This window comes from Agelaius tricolor, unplaced genomic scaffold (assembly GCF_023055355.1).
Source record: "Agelaius tricolor isolate 1412-34295 unplaced genomic scaffold, bAgeTri1.0.p SCAF_2, whole genome shotgun sequence".
In the NCBI taxonomy this organism is placed as follows: Eukaryota; Metazoa; Chordata; class Aves; order Passeriformes; family Icteridae; genus Agelaius; species Agelaius tricolor.
The window spans coordinates 57,026,411-57,043,759 of NW_027269262.1; the positions used below are offsets into that span (position 1 = coordinate 57,026,411).

Consider the following 17,349-nt stretch of genomic DNA (forward strand, 5'->3'; position numbering starts at 1 on the left):
TGCAAAATAAAAAGGAATTCTAGCATAAATATTTGTGCTACATCTGGCACTTGTTTTCAGGCTCTCAGCTATTCCTGGAATCCAGCCTCACCTGCATTACAAATTCCTGCTGGTCAGGACACTGTGGGCTGCAGAGTGACTTCAGTGCACTGATCATGTTCCCTCCTTGTAGGTTATTATCATAACAGTACCAAAGTGGCTGTGAAGACTCTGAAGCCTGGAACAATGTCCGTGCAAGCCTTCCTGGAGGAAGCCAACCTCATGAAAACACTTCAGCATGATAAGCTCGTTAGGCTTTATGCTGTGGTGACCAAAGAAGAGCCTATTTATATTATAACAGAGTTCATGGCAAAAGGTGAGAAAAACATTGCATCTGCATGCTGATTTGGGCTGAGCTAGAGTTAATTTTCTTCCCAGTGGCTGGTATGGGGCTGTGTTTTGGATTGGTGCTGAACAGAGAGTTGATAATACAGAGATGTTTTTGTTATCACTGAGCAGGGCTTGCACAGAGCCAAGGCCTTTCCTGCTTTTTGTGCTGCCCCACTGGTGAGGGGGCTGGGGGTGCTTGGGAGGGTGGGAGGAGGCACAGCCAGGACAGGTGACCCCAGCTGACCAAAGGGATATTCCAGTCCATGTGGCATCATGCTCAGTATAGAAAGTGGTGGAAGAAGGAGGAAAGAGGGACAGTGTTTGTTTTCCTGAGTAACCATTAAATGGGATGGAGTCCTGCTCTCCTGGAAATGGCTGAGTACCTGCCTGCCCATGGGAAGCACTGAATTAATTCCTTGTTTTGCTTTGCTAGTGTGCACAGCTTTTGCTTTTCATCTTCCTATTAATCTGTCTATATCTCAGCCCATGAGTTCTCTACCTTTTACCCTTCTGATTCTCTCCCTGGTCCCACTGGTGGGAAGTGGGTGAGTGGCTGCATGGGTTCTGGTTGATGGCTGGGGTTAAACCACGACAATCTGCAAGCAATAGTTTAGTGAGCTCTTCTGCTTCTCCTAAACTAGTTCCCTTTCTTTTTAAAGAAAGGAATGATAGAGTTATTTTTAAATGTTCAAATATTAAACGGAGGAGCACCTATCCTTAAGATGGGCTGAAGTTTTAATTTTATGACTCATTACTGCATTTGTGAGATAAACCATTTTTACGGTTTTCTTAAATGCAGCATTTTCTATTGTTTCTGAATTGGAGGATAACCCCCAGAATAGCTCTGGCTCCTTTGGACTCCCTACCTAACTTTTGTTTCTAGTATCATAGCAAGGCAGTTAAAACAGACCTTAGGAATTGCCTTATGTGGGACTTGAATTGATAAAGGTGAGTGAGGAATGGTCCTGCAAGGGTGGCTGCACTACTAGGAAAGGACTCTATAGAGCATTCCTACATAAAATATGCAAAGTTTCCTTCTCAGTTTATCTTGGATAGTAGTTTTTCTTGTTCTGTTCTGTTTTCAAGCAATTTTGCTGGTAACTTAATGAACGAATGTTGAAGCACTTAGTCTGTGTGACTTGGAAAGAATTGATGTATGTGATTCTCCTAGACAGCTTTCCTGATGGTCCAGAGTAGGATGCTTATTAAACTCAGCCCCATTGAACTGAGGTGTGATCTCATGGGAGTTTTCTACAGCCAGGGAAACAGCAAAACTTGAATGTCTGACATGCTGATTTGGGTTCCTGTCATTAAATCATGCAAAGAGACTGTCTTGCTGTTGTCAGCTTGAAAAAACATCAAAATACTTTACTGCATTAATTTTATTATCCAGAAAATTGGGGAACCAATGTGACATTTATTTTTGTTATAAGATGCACTGATCTAATCTTTCTCTGTTTTAACAGGAAGTTTGCTGGATTTTCTGAAGAGTGATGAAGGAAGTAAACTGTTGCTTCCAAAGCTAATAGACTTCTCTGCTCAGGTAAAACTTAAAAAATGTGCTCAAAATAATTTTTTTGAGGTTACTTCTCTGAGAGTCTGAAATTCATACTAGGCCATTTTATCCTAAGGATTTTTGCATACAAAAATGTAATTTACAGGTCAATTTTGAGTGAATACAGTTAATTGAAAGGAGGAAGGAGATGGAAGAGTTTTCAAAGGGAGTATGTGGTTAGGCTTAACTCTTAGATACTGCTGGTGACCTGTTCACATGGCAGCAGTACTCAGCTGCCTTCCTTTGTGAAAAGGCTGCTTTCAATTTAAGCAGCTACAAATTGAAAGTGTAAGGGCAAGTTTGTGAGTTTTTGCTTAGCAAATCCTTTCAGAGTTAATAAATATGTCATTTTTTTACTTCTTAAGTTAGGTTAACTGGTCAAATTCCACTTAACCTCAGTGTATTCCTCTTGGTTTCAAATTCTTAGGTGAATTATTGTGAAATGGTGTTTCAGGTACTAGTGTATGATTTATGAACCAGGATGATTGTTTCAAAATATACAAGTTATCTTTGTCTTAAATGAAATCTGAAGAGAGACTCTGGAGTGATTTGTGTGTCAAAGCCTCAATCAAAGCTCCCAGAGCCCGGGGTTTTTTCTTAGACAGTTATCAGAATTGGGTGTCCAGGGAGGCATGTAACAAAAACAGAGTAATAATTCTGCTTTTACAGGTTGTACTTCATGTTAGTAGTAGGTAATGATGGCATTTCTGGTAGGTTATTGTTAACCAACCTTTTTTGTTGTTTTTTTTTTAATATGCATTAGAGTTTACAGATTATTGTACCCTGTTATGTTAACTAACAAGTTAACAAGTTAACATAACTCATGAGGAAAGATGGGAAAACAATAATAGGTATAATAAAGCATTAGGAATTTATACAAAAAATTCACAATAATAATATTATATGAATTTTAATGTACATTGCTATACAAATAATTATAGGATTAGATATTAGGAAGTATTTCATTACCAAAAAAGTTGTCAAACCTAGGAACAGACTTCCTAGAGAGGTGATCAATGCCCCAAACCTGTCATATTTTAAAAGTTTATTATTGTCATATTTTAAAAGTTATTTATTTGGTCAATGTCCTTGATATATGCTTTAATTTCTGGTTAAAGTGGCCTGAAGTGGTAAAGCAGTTGGACTAGATGATCACTGAAGGTCCTTTCCATCAGAAACTATTGTATTCTATAGTATATTATATATCACATATTGTTATGTAGATGTTCAATAGATCAAATACAGGTTTTTATTTCACATAGACTTAATGGAAGAGCTATTTTCCCTATAATTATTGGTTTATTGTGGCTATAGGCTCTTTAAATTTTCTGAACTCTTTGGGAAATTTGTCCTTGAGAATTTATTTTTAGTGGGATAAAAGCTTTGTAGATGCAGAAAACCTGCTGGATCCCAGGTCATGGTCTGAAGACATGAGTGACAGTGGGCAAAAAAGAGGTAGCTTTGAAAATAATGTGTAGAATTCAAGAGAGCAAAGAATATCTGTGAGTGCTGATGTGAAAGGAGACCTGAGATGGGGAGAGAGAAGCACATGTGGTTTCACAGCAGAACCTTTTTATTGGAGTTAGGGACGTTGTGTTCATTTTAAATTAATGCTGTGTTTTCAGAAATTTAAGGCTTGAACAGGGTAATGAGCTAAAGAGCAACTCTGTGTACAGCTTGGGTAAATCACGTTGAGATAGCAAGGGTCAGAGATTGCCATTCTCAGAGCTTTGAAGGTCACTTCAAATGGCCATCACTTGTCACCCTGATCTGACAGCAACCCCTCACAGCCAGCTCCTGCACTGGGCCCAGGGGCCAGGACCTTGTGCTGCACAGGTGGTGTGAGAAGTCCCTCTTGTCATATAAGATGCAGACCATCAAGAGAAATTCCTGAGACTGGCTTGCAGTCATCTAAAGGGATATTCAGGAATGCCTCTCTGAGGATTTCTGGCTGAGGCCCAAACAAAACTTTGGAACAGAGATATTGGGATTTTTCTTACAGAAAGAATTTGTAGGGTTTTTGAGCACATTTGTAAAGAGCCCTTAATGCCACTGTCTGATAACAGGAGTGTGAGGAATAGCCTTGCAGGCTGCATGTGTGTGGTTCCAGACCAGAGATTTCCCTCTGACCAACACAGATGTTCCGCCAGTCTTCTCTATCTCTGGCAGTCTGAATTAATTGATAGGTCTTTAGGGTAAAAGATGGACAGAAATCTTTTCAGACCTCTGCTAAGGTAACCTGTGGATCACACTTTTCCTGAATGTAGGCTGTGTGTAAAGGAGAACACAAGAGGTGTGTAGTTTTTTGGCGTGACTCTGGTTTGTACCAATGGAACACTAATTTATTTTTACAGAAGTGATGTTAGCCTCTCTGCAGAGCAAAGGGGAAAGAAATTTGGAGAGCTATGTTTCAGGAGAGTTTAAAATTAACATAGAAGGAAGCTTGTGGTGAAGAGGTGAGGATTCTTATTCTTAGATAAGATCAAGCTTTTTTTTTTTTCCTTGGTGGACACACACTTGAGCTCTTCATTAGTCTCTGATCATACCATTCTGGCAAAGCACTTTGCTTTATCCAAGATTCTCAGGAACACTGAAAATGCAAGAAATGGTAGCTGAGCATTAGGGCTTTTTTGCCCTCATCCATCTGTGATTTTACAAGACACAGGAGGGACTGGGAATGGGAGAAAGGGAGAGGAGGATGTGGTCTCTGTGACCATTAGCTGGGTAAAGAAGGCAGTTGTACAGGAAACCCCAGCTGAAGCTGATTTTCCAAGTCAAGAGCACCGTGGGTTGTTGTTTGCATTGCCAGGCTGTTCTTTAGTGCTCCTGAGCTCATTGTGCCTTTGCCTTGAAGAGTCTTGAAAAAAATACAAGTGTTTGCAAGAGGTGAAACACTCTGACTTTGCAAAATGAGGACTGCTCCTCTGGGTGAAATAAACAACTTTTTGAAAGTAAGCACTTTTCAAGCAAGTAATGAAATACACTGCTGCTCTGCTATACTGGCTTAGCTGTCTGGTCAGGTGAACACACCTGCTGATGGGGATTTTTGGAGAGGTAGCTGTTACTGGGTTACACTTACACCTAGTGCCTACCCTAACTTACAGCTGTGGGGTCTGGACTTTGGTGGTTTACTTTCTGTACTAATGGTCACGATGTGTGAAATCAGGTTTGTGGAAAAGATGGCAAGAAAATGCCTGCTGGGAAGAGATACAGCTCAGTTTCTAAAGCAGCCTGCTCTCTGAGAGAGCCGAAGGTATCTCTCGTGTTTTAATCAGTGCATATGAAGAGGGGCTGGAGGAATTTAATGTTAGCTATGCCCTGGCAAAGACAAGTTTATCCATTGGAGATGAATGTTAGAGGTCTCTGAAATTAGAATGTTTTAAGGGAAACTGAGTTTTGCAAGCATATCTGTGGCATTTCCTGTAGGAGTCAGCACCAGCCTGGCTCCTTCAGTTCCTAAAGCAACTGGAAGTCTCAGGGTTTTACTGGCTGGTTTCTCTCTTGCCTCAGAGGCAATTTACCAGAAGAGCCTCCAATTCTTTGTTTCACATTTCCTGAATTCATAGTTGTTCCTGCTTGATTAGATCTGCTGAAAACATATGACACAAATTCAGCAAACCTTTTGTATGTGTAAACTCTTCCTGCTTCTTATGCAAATCCATTACCATCTGTGTAGGATGCACATGTGTAGTGGCTGTGTTTAGGAGAACTGTACCTGGTTTTACTAAACAAACTCATAACTTTCTAAAGGGTCAAAGCTTTGTCCTAAAAACAGTCATTTCTTCTTTTTCATGCAGTGCTGATAGTTTCATTAAATTCTTCTATGATCTGCAGCTTGACTGGCAACTTCTTTCTGTCTTCCAAGGCTACAGTGCCATTGAAATAATAGTAAACTTAGAATAAAATAAATAGAGATTTTTGATGCAGTGTTTTAATTCCTCTCTACCCACATTTTTAAAATCATAGTGGAAAGTCATCCCTAGATTACAATTAATTTTAAGTCTTATTTGGCATTGTAATATTTCCACTGTGTATTCCTTTTCATGCTTCTTTGAATTTTAATGATACACTCTAATGTTCCAGTGCATAATTATATACATTACTTTTATAATATTTTTTTCTCTGTGAATCTGCTTTAACTACATAGCTGCTTGACTGGGACAAGAGGAATATGATTTTGCAGCCTCTCCTGACTTCACCTTTAGGATAAGCACTGCTGCAAACTGAAAATTGTTATTACACTGATGTATCACTTGAAGATATGTGTCTTTGCAATAGTTTTCAATGGCCAGATAAAAAGGGTTTACACCCTCTTCACAGAAGAAGAGTCACAGGAAGATGAACTGTCTTTTTGAAAACTCTGGGATCAAGAAGTATATTTTATTTTATCATGCATCTGGACATTATTGAAAGGTACAGCTATTGAAAGGTTGATCCCAGACCACAGACATCCCTGTCCAAATCAATAACACCTCCACTGTCTCCTGGAGGACTTTTCTTCCATTCTTACCCTGGGTGCACAGTTCCTAATATGTAGAGATTTGTTTGGGGTTTTTTTGAAAGTATTTTATTTGGGTTTTTCAAAAGTGTGTGTCAGTACTTCATTAAAGGTGACTGGGAACTACTTCCTTCTTGGCCGTAACACTTGAGCAGTGTAGGCAGAATTCTCTTTTAAAGGCCACAAAAGATATTCCTGAAGCCCAAATTAGCTTTCCCATTCCGCTCCTGAATAGATGTTACGTGTAGCTGAGCAGTCTTGACAGGTACCAATGATCATTAAAAGAGAGGGGAAAAGGCTTTAATTTTCTTTTGTTCATATGAATTTCTCTAGCATTAACATTTCATTTGGCAATGAAAATCCAACAATAATCATTAGGAGTTATCACGTGGGTTCTGGCACCCATCTCAATCAAAAAAATCTCAATTTTTTTCCTTCTTCTTTTCCTATTAGGAAAGGTTTAACATGACCAGATGTGTGAATTCAGTTGTTTAGTCACTGTGTTTCCCCTCCTTCACTGATTCAAAATTCCTTGCTGTTAATTTTTTCCTACTTTGGAATTTTTCTGCATTTTTCAGTGAATCTAGCTCAAATAAGAGGAAATAAAATTGTCTTTCCAATAGCTTTTCTTTGTTGGACTTGGAAACTAAATATCACGGTCACAAATGTTTCTTTTGTGAAGTGATTCTTCATTCCCTATCCAGCAGTTCACCCAAATGTTATATCTGTGCAGGGAAGAAGGAGGAAAGCTGATTCCTCTGTGGTGTTTGATGTATTTTTGGTGGCATTACCAGACCTGTCTGCATTTTGGGTGTATCTTCCATGCTGGCCAGTCCAAACTCAGCATCAATCTTAAAGCAAAACCTTCCCCTTCATCTCTGCTTCCTCCCCAAACCCATGTAATGGCATGGGGAGCAGAGAGAGGCAGAGCAGACTCTAAATTAAATACTGCTCTTCTATGGTGTCTGTAAACCGCTAATAAGACTCTCTGTGGCAATTATTCACTAGCAGCTACTTCCCTCATTAGTAAATGTTTGACTTGCTTCTAGAAAACGTGAAATGCAGGTGTTGCTCATTCTCTTCATCAGAGTTTCTTCTTGGTTTAGTGTGAGAGCCCCCCTGCACTGTACAAGGGCAATGTCACACTTCTCTGAAGAATGTATCTGACTGTAACAAGAGGTTTGCAGTGGAGGAAGTGGGAGGGCAAGTGGCTCTATTTTTCCATTGCTTAAACCAAAAAAGGGGAACAAAGACCGTGAGGTTTTGTGTTGTAAGTGGTGGCAGTGTGTGTGCCCTGGCAGCACCCCTCGGGGACTTTTTAAAAACGAAGAAGCAGAAGTGATGTTCATGTCCTCTTCAAGTTTGGGCAGCTGCTGTGCCTGCTTTACTGCAGGGCTGAAAGGAGCACCTCTGCTGCTGGGGAGGGATCCCTGCATGGTCTGCTCCTCAGGGGACAGCACAGAGCCTGTGGGAAGGTGCCAGGCTCTGGCACTGCTGAAGGACCCTCCCAGCTCCACTGGCAGATCTGAGCTGAGGGTGTGGGTGCTCCCCAAATCATGTGGCCAAGAGGGGTCTGTCCCCCCCACAGGCATCCCAGACACCTGTGGCACAGGTGGAACCTTGACTGGGAATGTCCCATCACCAGTCTCACAAGAAAGATAAAAACTGATGGCTCCCAAAGACAAGGTTTTGTTTTTTTCTTAACTCTGCTTTAACTTTTGGACAGAATACTGTCTACACATCAGTTTTATTGCTCTGAGTTTAGAAACTATTATCTCTATTATCTCAATTTCTTTTATTTTTTTTTTCCTGAAAAAAAAATCATCCCCTCTGCATATTTTTGAGGTTATTAATTTGGTTTGGAAATCAATTTGGGCTGCTGAAATGCAGACTATATTTACTTATGATACTATCTGAGAGCTGGCTGTTGCCAAAAATTCCTCATGTACGAACAGGTACGTGTTGCAGAAGAAAATAAAGGTGTTTCCCCTATCTTAGTAATTGCTTCCTAATTGTCCAGGCTTATACTGGGTAGATAGAAAGTTGTGGGGTTTTTTAACTTTCTCTGCGCTGCCACTTTATCAGTACCTGCTTCATCAGAACACCTGTATCCTAAGTCATTAATTCCTTCTATTTTCTTAGTATTCAGAAAATAAACTGGTTAATAATTTAGGAAAAAGGATATTTTAATAGAAATCTTAGGAACATTTTATTCCATATTTTCTTTCAGGAAATGTCTTCCATACGTCTCTAATCCTGCCAGCTGTTACTCACCCAAATAATTCTTTCAGAGCTGCTACCATAAGCAGAGTTTTGCAGGGCTGGATCTGTGCATAGGTTTTCCATGGCAATCCCCCCTTTCCTGGTTTCCATCTAAAAAATTCTCCAAAGACACCAGTAAGGAACAGATGGATGTGGCTTTGCTGATACCTTTGAAGAAAGAAGGATCAGACCTGCTAATGGAGCTCTATGGTATTGAAATATCAAAATAGTTGTTCTTTTGGTTACAGATTGCAGAAGGGATGGCATACATAGAAAGAAAAAATTATATCCATCGAGATTTGAGAGCAGCAAATGTTCTGGTTTCAGACCTACTGATGTGCAAAATTGCTGATTTTGGATTAGCAAGAGTGATCGAAGACAATGAATACACAGCAAGGGAAGGTATGTATTTTTATTTTTGTCTTTAAAGCTTCTGCCTCTGGGAGGTGGTGACGCTGTATCTAACAGAAATATGGTCACCAAGGACAGGAAGTGCTGTAAGAGCTTCCTAGGGGCTGCATTCTAAGGCCAACTTCTAAAATGAGTAAAGGAAACAAATAACCTTTCTGTGCTGCCCAAGCTTTTTGATGAGTTTATTTTAAATAAATTTGAAAGACAAGGACAATCTACAGTATTTAACTGCACACCATTTTTTCCTAAATTGAACAAAGTCATTGTATATTCTCAGCTTCCATCTCACAGAATTAAAGGCCAAGAAACTGTGATCTAATATTCTCTTAACATCCTTAAGTGCCTTGTGGAACTCCTTTCAAAGGAAGAAACCCTAGCAGCTGTAGTTGCTGGCAACAGGAAAAGCTTTAGCAGAACTTTGGAAGCTCTTTGAGTAGCTGCAGCATCAATTTGCATGTTCAGCAGCATAGCAGGGACCCTGGAAGGCTGGGCCATGTCCCTGTTCAGCACATGGATGAGAGGTGACAGGGCCAGGACTGGCCAGAGGAAAAACCTGCTGTGAACAGTGTATGTCTGGGTTTGGCCACGAGTGTTTTGCTAATGTTGTCAAGGATCCTTTCAAGATTGTTGGTTGCAGTGAAAAGTTTTTATTTTTGCTTCCATGCTCACAGGTAGCTTTTCAGAGTGGTTTGTTGGCTGCTTTTGTCCTTCTCCTTTTAAGGACACAGCCTTTTAAGGTTTTCACAGTCTGGATGGATACTCTGGTAACATAGGCAAGAGGGGAAGAACTAAAATATGAGGAAAGAGAGCAACACACTACAGCTGAGATTAAAGGAAGATGAGCTCTTCAGCAGGCACTGAGTTGTAGTAATTCAATAGATCAGCAGGAAAGGTCTGGTTAAGCAGTTTTCAGAGGTACAGACCCATATCTGTGGGTTTTAGCTAGCTCTGGACTTTGTACATTGATTAAATTAACTTCTCAGGTTATAAATTTTTATGTCAAGTTTCTTTGATGTGTTTTCTGCTATCAGAAATGTTTCCTAGCTCACCTGGTATTTTGTGCCAGGATGTTAGAGCAGGCTAAAATGGGCTTAGAGAGACTCTGCTTGTATTACTCCTCATTGTGAAATGAATTAATGTAGTATTCCCAACAAAGGCTGCCTGAATGTTTTTATTTAACTGTCAGGAGTTTGCTTTTATCTGGCAATTTCTGGAATCACTTAGTTAGATATGAAAGACAGTAATTTAAGATATGAATTTTTAAGGTATATCTTGCTACTACTTTTGCATCTGTGGCTGAATGTGAAATGGATTAAAGTGACTGTTTGAGACTGTACTTTTTTTTTAGGTGCAAAATTCCCTATTAAATGGACGGCACCAGAGGCAATTAACTATGGATCTTTCACTATTAAATCTGATGTGTGGTCATTTGGGATTCTCCTGTATGAAATTGTTACATATGGAAAGATTCCTTATCCAGGTATGGGCCTGTGGTTTTGCTCTGTATTTATACTTTGGTGTTAAAAGGCAAAGAAAATATTCAGGGAAAGGGCTGGCATCTGATAGTAGTGACACTGATGATTGAAAAAATGTCTTACAAGTAATCTTACTGTTTTGAAAACTTACTGTATGTGTAAGGTACATGCCTCTCCAGGGTAAATTTTAGCAGAGTAATGGGACCACGGGTATACAGTAATTTTTATATGTTCTAAAGGTGTTACAACTGCAGCAAATGCAGATCCTGTGTTTCTGACATCCCTGTTTTGTGGACAGAAGCACAGTCCCATGGCAAGGATGCAGTGCTGCAAGTCCTCACAGTGCTCTGTAAGCTGCTGGGGACTTCAATAACATAATATGTGAAGACACTAAGTGTGTTTTCACAAGCAGTTAGGCTGTAGTAATTTGTCAGTGCTAGCCTAGTCTAAAAAAATTATGACAGCAGACCCTAAAGCAGTGTTGATGAACCACTAGGAATGTTTACTATTTGTTGTTCCTTACAGTCAGGTACAAGGCCACAGAGGTGTGCACATCAGCTGCATTGGGCAGCTGTGAGATGGTCGTGTGCTTCATGCTTCATTTTTCATTGTTAAACAAAATATATATTCATGTTAAATATATATCATGTAAAATTATATATTCATGCTTCCAGCATATTGAGACACCTTGTATGAAGGGGTCTTTTATGCACATAAAATTGCTACATGTCAGGCAAAGATGATTAATTCTGGGCAACAGACTGCATTCATTCGAGCTTACTGAGGTTATGGGAAATTGCCCTAAATTCCCTTCTCTGGTGGGCACATGGGGAAAAGTACAGCCATGTTCACCTGCACTGCACATCTCATGGGCATCTCTGAGAAGAACCTTGGGATCCTGACAGGAAAGGGAGACCAGATATTTCATCCAGGCAAAGCTTTCCCAGTGCTTCCAGTGCAGCAGCTCTTGCTGTTTAAACAGTGAAAACATTTTCACCACTTCATGAGCAGCTGGAATTCTGCATCCTGAGCTGACAGAGATGGTAGAGGCAGACCCAAATCCCTGAAGTGACAGGCTGAACACCTCTGGACACAGGGAGATGGGAAATCCCACAGGACTCGGGCAGTGGGAAGGGGGTGATGGCAGCCAACTTTACACTGCTATGGAAGAACACAGTGACTTTCCATACAGAGGTAGAGCCAAACCAGACATTCTCATAGCACAGTTCTAGGCCAGGAAAACACTTAAGCTCAAGACTAGCCCCTTTAAACTTCAAGAGGTGATAGGGCTGCTTGCACAGCTAGGTGCTCTGGGTCACTTTGTCGGCGAGGGCTATGAAATACTGGACAGCATAGCAGGCCCTCCCAAAGCTCTTCTTAAACACTGCTCATGGAAGCACTGTTTAAGGAGGATGGATGAAGGATCAAGGAAGGGAGATGGGAAGGATCAGAAGGGAGATGTCTGCAGCCAAGTAATGCATGGCTCTTCCCACAGTCAAGATGCCTTTTTTTTCCCCAGTTAGAACTTGCCTGTGTATACAGAGAGCTCCTGCACCGAGCTGGGCTCACAAGATTATTTCTGAAGAATTTCTGCTTAGAAAATGGTCATTCTCTGAGCAGACCTACAAAGTGACCTGGAAACCAGCACTACAAAAATACAAAAAGTCAATCCAGTACTTAATTCTGCAGCTAAATCTGCTCTTTCTTTACCTTCGTAAGCCATATCATGGTTCTATTCTAAGAATAAAGTCAAGCTGTACAGCAGATGTGGTACTGCTGCACTGCTGTGGGAAAATTTCTCTTCTAGGGGAAGTCTGGGCAATATTTTTTTTTTAAATGTGGGAGCATTTCTATGAGCACCATAAATACTCCGTGCCCTGTGGTTTCATTTATCAACCAGCAGGTACATGTGGAAGGCTCTTGACTGCATATTAGAAGATTTTAATGTTGCAGGTATTTTGTTTTAATATTTGCAAGTATTGCTTGCATTAAAATGGATGAGAGATATACATCTATTTTAAATAGAAGTATAAACTGAAATAGCCTATTAGCCTGAAAGTTGATTCTGAGCACCAGAATCGCAGCAAAATACACGGGTGACCAATCTACTTTACACAAAGAGATGTGCCAGATTTGGGAAAATTACCCCAGCATGGCAATAGTAACCTGGTGATGGATTGTGACCAGTAACAACTGGACAGAAACAGTAAATTGATTTTTCACTTCTAGTGGGAATGCTTCAAAATATTATTTTCAATTATTAAGCAGCTCTAGGAACCAGAGTATTCAGCACAGAGCTGCATTGAAATTGGCAAGTAGCTAATACCTGTACTCAAGTTGGTAGGAAGCATTTCTAGCCAAGAAATTTGGAGCTTTTGTGATCTTTGTTCTTAAATTCCAACAGATGTTTCTCCTCCTGAGAAACTCAAAGCCATTAGTGGAACTAGAGTTTCAGGAACTACCTCTGAAATTTAAAACAAGTATCTGATTCTCTGGGCACAAAAGTTGAATTGGTAGTTAAAACCTGATTTCTGGGTGATTACGTAGTATGTCAATGCTGGCAGCATCCATAATTGCATTCCAGTTATGCCTGGAACTCTTCACAAGATATGACCCTTTCTGTACAGTGGGATTCCTTCTCCATACCACTCTGTTCACATCATTTCCCAGGCCTTAATATAAAGAAATATGTCTTTGTGAAACCTAACAGGTACCACAGCATTAATTAACAGACATGTACTAAAACTTTAGCATTCATGAGGGTGTAAGTGTGATAAATACGTATGTGGGATATATTTCTGTCACTGATTAGGATGTAGATATGGTAAGACAGCTGAAAAGAAAAAAATTGAAACAATTTTTAAAAGGTAAACTTAAACAAGTAGCTATTTTGAGAATACTGTTTGGACTGTGGATAACCCCTTTTGTTTTAAATAAAACCCCAAACACCTGGAAGTATGTACATGACGTATTTGCAATAAAAATGTTTTCATTTTTTGCTTCTGGACTCAAATGGATGTTAAACAGATCTTTTTCCTGCAGGGTAGCTAAAACACAGTCTTTGTCCTTAGCATTCACAAGGTAACAATCAGTCCTGCAGACAGCAGATCTAAGCACAATCCTATGAAGTACTTAAACCCCAAAAATCATGCCCATTCTGCACAAAAGCCCAGTAGCAGCAGTCTTCATATAGCAGCACGGTTAACTAAGATTGTGTAGGGTAGGAATAACTGTTTTACTGCATATATTATGTACAATCCAATTTCTTGAGGTTCAGGCAGTCCAGTCACTGTTCTCTATAAAATACTTTATTGAATTTCTTCCTGTATTTAATTTGTCTCTATATAGCAGTAATTCCTTATTCTGTGACAACATGCCCTTCCCCTACTTTGAAGTACTTCACTGAAATAAATGGGCAGTGTTAGTTCAGGAAAACTTCCCTTCTCCTTCCAAAGAGGAACTGAAAATACAAAAGATGTGCCCAAAGTAAGCACTTTGATCCAGACTCAGATTACATGGCTGAAGGTATTTTTGGAAAAGCTTAAAGCCAACAAGCTTGAGCTGAAGTCAACTATATGAACTATGGTCAGCTTGAATAATCCAAGTAGTTATACTGGATAAAGTTGTCATTTGGTTGTAATTCAAGTGTTTCCTTACCTGCCAAGTGGCTCAACTCACAGCCACAGCAGTCAGATAATACATGCAAAGGTCTGCAGCAGCAGAGCTGCACCAAGGCGTCAGGGGAGCACTGCATCTGCACCTCCACTCCTGCCCTGGCTGAGAGCAGGACCCATCCTCCATCCTGTCAGCCGAGCAGAGCTGCTCTCCCTGCCCTCTGGGGAGCTGGGGGGTGCAGGAGGCTGTCCTGCATGGACCTGAGCAGAGGCTGAATGGCCTGAGAAAAAAAACCTGGAGGAGCTCTAGTCTTGGGCAGAACTGCACCACATGGAGCATTTAGCCTGAGGAGTGGCTGAGAGGTCTGGGATACCCTTCCCAAAAGGGAAAGCCTTCTCTGGTGAGCAGGAATCTCTAGGCTGAAGCACAGGTGCTTCCTGCATGCCCAGCCATCAGAACAAACAGCATCACTGAGTACAGAAAAGAGTCTGTGCCAGAGAAGGCAATGCAACCACTGGGATGGTTAGATTAGATTTGCCGAGGAAGGGATAAGCCCAAAGGCAGGTTTCTGGGTAGGAAGTGGTGAGCCTAAAATAGCAAAAGCTGCCCCTAGCATAGCTGGCCTTATGAAAGTAGGTGTTGAAATTGTTCTAAGAACCAGTTTCTCAAGGGTTTGCTAAAGGGGGGGAAGGGTGACAGGAAATTTAAAAAAGGGGGAGAAGGATGGAGTCTAGGGCAGGACTCTCATGTGGCATTAGCTGGCATGTGAGATGCAGGATGCACTGCTGGTACTTACAGTTCTTATCCTCCAGAAGAAAACCATAGCAGGGAAAAAAAGCAAAGCTCAGCATAGCTGGCAAGAAGGTTTTGCATGACAGGAGTAGGACAAGAGGGGAAATTGCCTATTACAATGAATGATTTAATGAGTGACTGTCCAGTATCTTTCAATCAGCAGCATTTACACAAAAGCCGATGTAGAAGAAATCCTGAAATTTTGGGCAGGCTGACTGCAGTGTGGTCAAACAGAGGGGCTGCTCTCCATCTCAGGATGGATGGGTCTCCAGCAAGCAGAGCAGCAGCTCTGCAGCTAGAGATGAAGGCTGGTGCCAGGGCAGGCTTTTGCTGGGAATCACACCACCACAGGAAGCAGAATAAATGGAGACAGGATTGGTCAGAAAAACAGAGCAGAGATGGTTCTGGAGACAAGAATTGGGATTTTTCTCACAGTTTTGTTAGACTTGACACTAAAGAGGTTGTGGTGCTCAGCTGCAGTAATGGAAAAGTTCCCACCAGGATTTTCAGAGCAAGTCCCTCATTGCTGGTGCACACCTCGACCCTTATTGAACTCATGGTAGGATCTACCTTTAATAAGTAGCAAAGATATTAAACTAGTGGGTGAAGATCTTTAGAGTGAAGTAAAAAAAAAAGAAAAAAATAACTTCTCTAGGAATGGAGATAATTTCATCAAATCTTTCTTCTTTGTTTTTTGTTGAAGGTATGAGCAATTCTGACGTGATGGTTGCTCTTCAGCGTGGGTACCGGATGCCACGCATGGAAACCTGCCCAGCTGAGCTTTATGATATCATGAAAACATGCTGGAAAGACAAAGCAGAAGAGAGGCCAACCTTTGATTACCTACAGAGTGTGCTTGATGACTTCTACACAGCAACAGAAGGGCAGTATCAACAGCAGCCATAGAACAAAGAACACTTTTTCTATTGCCATAGATCATTGGCACAGACTATCTTTAGAAGAGACTGCTCAAACCAGTTACTTCATGCATTCAGATGTCTTAACAGAGTGTGGAAGCTGAAATGCTGAAGAATAATTCTGCAGAGAAATAATGTTTTTATTTTGTTAAAGCAGTTCCTCTAAAGCTTCAAGTTCTCCTTAAAGGCTCTGTGTTTTGCATCTGTAGAAACACCCCAAAACAAACAGGCGTTTTGGGGTGGGGAGGGAGAAGGAAGGAAAGCAGTCATGCCCTGGTACAATTTGACAAGACCTTCTTAGGATCTAAATCATGCAATATGTTACAAGGAGACATTGATAAAAGGGTTGAGAAGATGCATGAAAAGCTGTTTTCAAAACAAAAAGTCACAAAGATTTAAGGCATGGTGACGTTCTTAAATCACGTTTTTTGAAATACAGCATATAGCAAAAATTATTTTTATATCCTTGTTATTTCACATTACTATCAGGCATACTGTCACCTCTTGTAAGGCTTCTAAACAGTGTCAAGGTTTCCTTTGAGGAAGAGTTATGTATGTAATTCTTTACACTGAAAAAAGTTCTGATTTTCTGCTGTAAAACCCTAAATTTAAAATCATTTTCAAAGCATTACGAAAGCATCAGATGCAGAAGTGCAAGAGGAACACACATGACTGCAGACATGGCAGCACACCTCACTCTGTGTTCAAGCTTCAGCTTCCCACAAGGGCAAAGTCATCCTCTGAAGTCCATGGAAAAGCACAGGACTTTGAAGGAAGTTAATACCTTCATTGTGGTCGTTGAAAATGTTACCAGTGAAAATATTTTAATCTTCATTTTTAATCCTCTGTGGTTATTCAAGAATATTCCTTATATTTTTGCTGCTTTAATCAACTAACCTCAAATCTGTTTGAAAGCTAAAACTAGCTCTAGCACTATCAAAAACAATTTGTGGAAACATGCAATGAGATATCATGCAATGAGATATCAAGTTATATTGCAGTAACACTGTCATTTGTTGCTTAGTATTACAAATCTAATTCTTAAAGTGAAGGCAAGTTGCTGTGCTCTTGACATGGAATTGTTCTATCAAATTACTTACCCAAACAGATGAGCAAGCCAGTGCACTTGCAGTGTAACCACAGCACAGCATAGATTACTTCTTTTTCAAAGTGACACTGGTTCTTAGAGCTGAAACCCAGTACACATCTTTGCCATCCTTCAGCCCAGTTATTTAGGCAAATGGTACTTTGCAGAAGCTCAAAACTTTTCTGAGAAAGCTTCAGTGTGCCTGCAGTTGAAGCTCAGCAGCAGAAGTATTCATGGCTTTTCTTTCCAAGGGCTTCCTTCAGTCAAGTTTAAACAGACTGTCAGTCAAATATGTAAATAGTTTCTATTGTATGGTGATTTTTAATTTTAATAAAAACTTACTCTGAAGCTAGTAGTATGGCAGTGAT

At 40.4% G+C, this 17,349-nt stretch overlaps 1 protein-coding gene across 7 annotated transcripts in view; it reads left to right on the forward strand.

Moving 5' to 3' along the window:
* The window catches only part of LYN (LYN proto-oncogene, Src family tyrosine kinase), a 49,657-nt gene extending 32,328 nt beyond the window's left edge, over positions 1–17,329 (forward strand). For all 7 annotated transcript variants that reach the window (XM_071419557.1, XM_071419578.1, XM_071419586.1 and 4 more), the window contains exons 9-13: positions 173–355; positions 1,836–1,912; positions 8,933–9,086; positions 10,444–10,575; positions 15,681–17,329. In XM_071419557.1, coding sequence (XP_071275658.1) covers positions 173–355; positions 1,836–1,912; positions 8,933–9,086; positions 10,444–10,575; positions 15,681–15,883 — 749 coding nt within the window. In that variant the 3' untranslated portion in view covers positions 15,884–17,329. The remainder of the gene's footprint in view (positions 1–172; positions 356–1,835; positions 1,913–8,932; positions 9,087–10,443; positions 10,576–15,680) is intronic.
* The last annotated feature ends 20 nt before the right edge of the window (positions 17,330–17,349 follow it).